This window comes from Triticum aestivum, chromosome 6B, assembly GCF_018294505.1.
Source record: "Triticum aestivum cultivar Chinese Spring chromosome 6B, IWGSC CS RefSeq v2.1, whole genome shotgun sequence".
Classification (NCBI taxonomy): Eukaryota; Viridiplantae; Streptophyta; class Magnoliopsida; order Poales; family Poaceae; genus Triticum; species Triticum aestivum.
The window spans coordinates 623,591,326-623,595,470 of NC_057810.1; the positions used below are offsets into that span (position 1 = coordinate 623,591,326).

The 4,145-nt window shown below is 51.3% G+C and overlaps 1 protein-coding gene across 1 annotated transcript; it reads left to right on the forward strand.

The window, feature by feature from the left end:
* The first annotated feature begins 272 nt into the window (after window positions 1-272).
* On the forward strand, window positions 273-1,226 carry LOC123134584 (ethylene-responsive transcription factor ERF109-like). The gene has a single exon (XM_044553807.1). The coding sequence runs from the start codon at window positions 343-345 to the stop codon at window positions 904-906; it is 564 nt and encodes a 187-aa protein (XP_044409742.1). The 5' UTR covers window positions 273-342; the 3' UTR covers window positions 907-1,226.
* The last annotated feature ends 2,919 nt before the right edge of the window (window positions 1,227-4,145 follow it).

Below are 4,145 nucleotides of genomic sequence, written 5' to 3' on the forward strand. Positions count from 1 at the left end.
AGATTCGGCGAAACTCCGATAGTACCAGTAGTATATATACAATTTGATACTACGTAGGTAAAATCTATCTATTCTAAAACATGATTGTGTGAACAGCTCAAATATCGTCGCAACCAGCCGTCAGCAGTGCCTAATCAACCCATGCAAGGCATTTGCTCACTCACTCGCTCGTTCCCACGATAAGAACGTGATCGCCGTTTCAAATGCGCGTGGACATGCGTCTCCTATAAAAGGTACCGCACCAAACAACATCCAACATCGGAGCACGAGAACTTAACTCACACAGCGCCCTCATCTCCGTCGTTCTCTGAGGAGACGCAAAACTTTCTCGCGACACCCGTCATGGCGCCGAGGCTGGAGCGCGGCGGCAGCGGCTTCCATCTCCCGAACTCCAGGCAGGAGGACTCCCTCTTCCTCCGCGCCCTCATCTCCGTTGTAAACGGAGACGCCGTCGTCCCCACGCTGCACCTCGAGCCGTCGTCGCCGCACTTTGCCGCTGCAGTTCCTGCGTGCGCCAGCTGCGGCGTGGACGGGTGCATCGGCTACATGTTCGCTGCTGCGGCGGCGCCGGCCGGCTCGAGCAGCGAGGGCGAAGGATGCTCCGCCGCGAGCTTTGTGAAGGGCGGCGGCGTGGGGAAGATCACGCGGAGGAGGAGCCGGAGCAAGTTCAGGGGCGTGAGGCAGCGGTCGTGGGGGAAGTGGGCCGCGGAGATCCGCGACCCGCACCGCGCCGTGCGCAAGTGGCTCGGCACCTTCGACACCGCCGTGGATGCCGCCCGCGCATACGATCTCGCGGCGCTCGAGTTCCGTGGCCACGGCGCCAGACTCAACTTCCCGGCCGCGGCCGCGTCGTCGTCGTCGTCGGCTTCTGTTTCTGATTCGTCTTGGGCGGCTGCGCAGTCGTAGAACTTGCCGGGCAGTTCTCGCGAGAACTGGGGGTCAAAATGTGTCGTCGCGAGAACTTGCCGGTGTAGGTAGGACAACTGGAGGCGAGGGAGCAGAAGATCATGACGCTGGATAATGACAACTTTGTGATCCATGTTTGGATGATTAATTCATTCGCATATTTGAAAGGATGCTGTTTAATCCGAATCAATATTCGTCGGTAAGCATGGCGACCTGTAGTCGGCGTAGCCGCTGCCAAAGCCAGAGCACGTGCTTCAGAATTTGCCTATCTCCCCGTGACGCCACTCCCTCTTCTTCAGCTTATTAATTTTCGCGGGTAATGTTCTTTTGCGACAATTTTCCTCAGTATAACATATATGAGCGGACTCGTTTGGTCATTCAACAAGTCAGATGATATCGGAACATTGGTGATACACAATTCTAAACTCGGCTCTAGAATCTTTTTCCTTGGCATCTCTCGTTCCAATGTTCAGACACGGCTGCGAAACATTTCGAAGCACAGCAAACCACAACTCAGAGCGGTTGGCATACTATTTATTTTCAAACCACACAAAAACTTTTCAGGGCAGATGATGTAAAATAATGACCATGCTAAAAAACCCTATTGCTAGGGGCATTTGGACGAAAAATACTGCTCAAGCAAATGATGTATCTCTATTTCATTCCTAAAGAAATTGCAACAGACCAAAATTTTAGTTTTATCAAATTTTGAATAAGATCCATTTTGAATAGTTTTAACGAATTTTAAATAATTTTTTAGTTTCAACACTTCAAACTTAGTACGGCCAGCCGATAAAATCATGATTTTTGTGCCTACAACCGATAAAGATATTTCTTAAAATTTTATCTATGAAACTTGGTAAGAGCCGAGCGAGAAAATCACGAGTTTTAGATGAAAAGTCATAAGTTTCAATGATTGAAACTTAAAACATACCATGCTTTCAAGCAGGATCCAACTACTTCGCAAATCACGAGGCAATTGAGTGGCCAGACCAGAATTGACGGGTGCGTGCTCCCACACCTGCACGCCCCTACCAATTTCCGCAACTCAAACTTGTCTTCTTAGGTCGACGCCCAACTGCCGCATATGCGAGATGGATCAAGAGACGTGCTTTTCGCGTCCCCGCTTTCATGGTCACCGGCGAACCGCGAGACGTTCGAAAAGAGGTTTTCTGGATCGGAACGGCTGTTGCTTTCAGGCCGGCTCGTGTTCGACCATTTCTTGATCTTTTACGACCAAGTAGTGGTATTCGTCTAAATCTGAGCAGGCATTTGGCAAATCATACTATAGGCATGTGTGAAAGCTTTGCCTTTAGATGCATATACAAATGAACAAGCAGTTTCGCTTTCACACCCCATGCCGCTGGGAGCTCCCTGTCAGCGTTCGGTTCGACAGACAGCGCGAGGTTCCAGGGTTCACTCCACTTGCAGCTACGCCGCTCTCTTTTGTTCTTTTAGCACCGTCACGTATTAGCTTGTTTCTGAAATAAAATGCAAGACGTGTTTCTGTATCATGAATGATTGAGTGTTATACTCATGTGTGAATTTTCATGAGCGAATAACATCTGTGGTATTTTAGGCAAGAAGATAAAATCGATGCTATAAAAAAGACCATTGTTTCACGTAATTTGGAGGTCCGAAATTGTTTTCTTCGCTAAGATAATATAGTGGTCATTTCTTGATGAAACTTCACATGTGAGTAGAACAGTCGACTAGAGTTTGGTAACCTAAAATTTTAGAATTGTTGGATTTTTTGGATATCTTTTTTTATTTTTTTATTTACTAATTATATTGGGTGCTTGTGGAAGTTGATCATTGTATTTTGGTCAAAACCCCCACCTATTGTCAAACGGTCTTTCGCTAAATAAGGAAATTCTGACAGCATAATGTGTGTGAACAGTTGTAAACAGCCGTCAGCGGTGTGGATATGCTTAACCATCCATCGAGGCATATGCACACTCCCTCTCCTGTTTCCACACCTCCGTTCTCACGACAAGAACGTGTCCAGCAACTCGTCCTTTAAAAATTGCGCGCGGCGATTCACTTTCTATAAAAGACACGGCATCAGACTACCTTAAACACATCACTGAGAATAGCTCAACCAGACAGCACACGAAAGCAAAAGGGAAGTGTTTAGGAACGGCGCACCGGCCGAACCGTTCCGCCGGTCCCACGCAGGCCACTCGATCGAAGCGACGCGCAGCGCATCGTACGCTCGCGCTCCTCCCGATCCCCTTCTTCCTCCTCCCGATCCCCTTCTTCCTCCTCCCGATCCCCTTCTTCCTCTTCCCTTCCCCCCCCCCCCCCCCCCCCCCCTCCACCCCCCATCCCCCGGTCGCAGCGCCACGCGCTCCCGTCCCCGCTCGGAGCTCGCGGCGACAATCCCATCTCGCCGGCGACCGAGGGAGCTCGCAGCGCCCAGATCTTCCCGCGTATACAAGTGTTGCAACCGTCACCTAGAAAAGCTTCAACACCCGTTGAAAAAAGCTTCAACCATAGACATAGAAAGCTTCAACGGCACGCACAAAAAGGGAAAGCTGCAACCGTTGTTGGATTTTGCTACTACCAGCAAAGCTTTTTGCTACATCCATCAGGCAGAGCTGCGACCTCGCGAGGACGACAATGATTTTTTTGCTGCAACCGTAGCACGATTATGCTACTACCGTTGGAAGTTTTTGCTACATCCATGTAAGGCGGAGCTGCGACCTCGCGAAGGTGGCGACGTCGTTTTTGCTGCACCCGTAGTTTGATTTTGCTACTACCGGTGAATTTTTTTGCTACATCCATTCAAATGGTGTTGATTGACTCACGGCCGCCGTCGACGTATTTTTCCTGCAGCGAGCATCAATGGTGAGGGCGGCGGAGCTACAACCTTCATCGTCAAGAGCTGCAATCGTAGGTGGAGCTGGTGCATTGGTCGAGGCGAGAACGAGGCCGGGAGGGTGGGGGACCGTTGACGAGGACGGCCGGCGAGGGCGGGGTCCGGTGGGCGACGAGGATGACCGGCGAGGGTGGGGACTGACGATGGGGACGACCACCGGAGGGGACAGGAGGCGCGGCGTCGTGCTCCCCGAGCGGGAGATGCGGATCCAGGCCGCCTGCGCGAGGAAGAAGAAGCTGGGGCCGATCTATTTTTTTTTTGCCTGGATCCAACGGCCGCCTGGCTCACATCCAACGGCTGGGGCTGGACCGGCCGAACGATTCGGCCGGCGCACCGGCGCCTATCGGTGTCCAAAGCA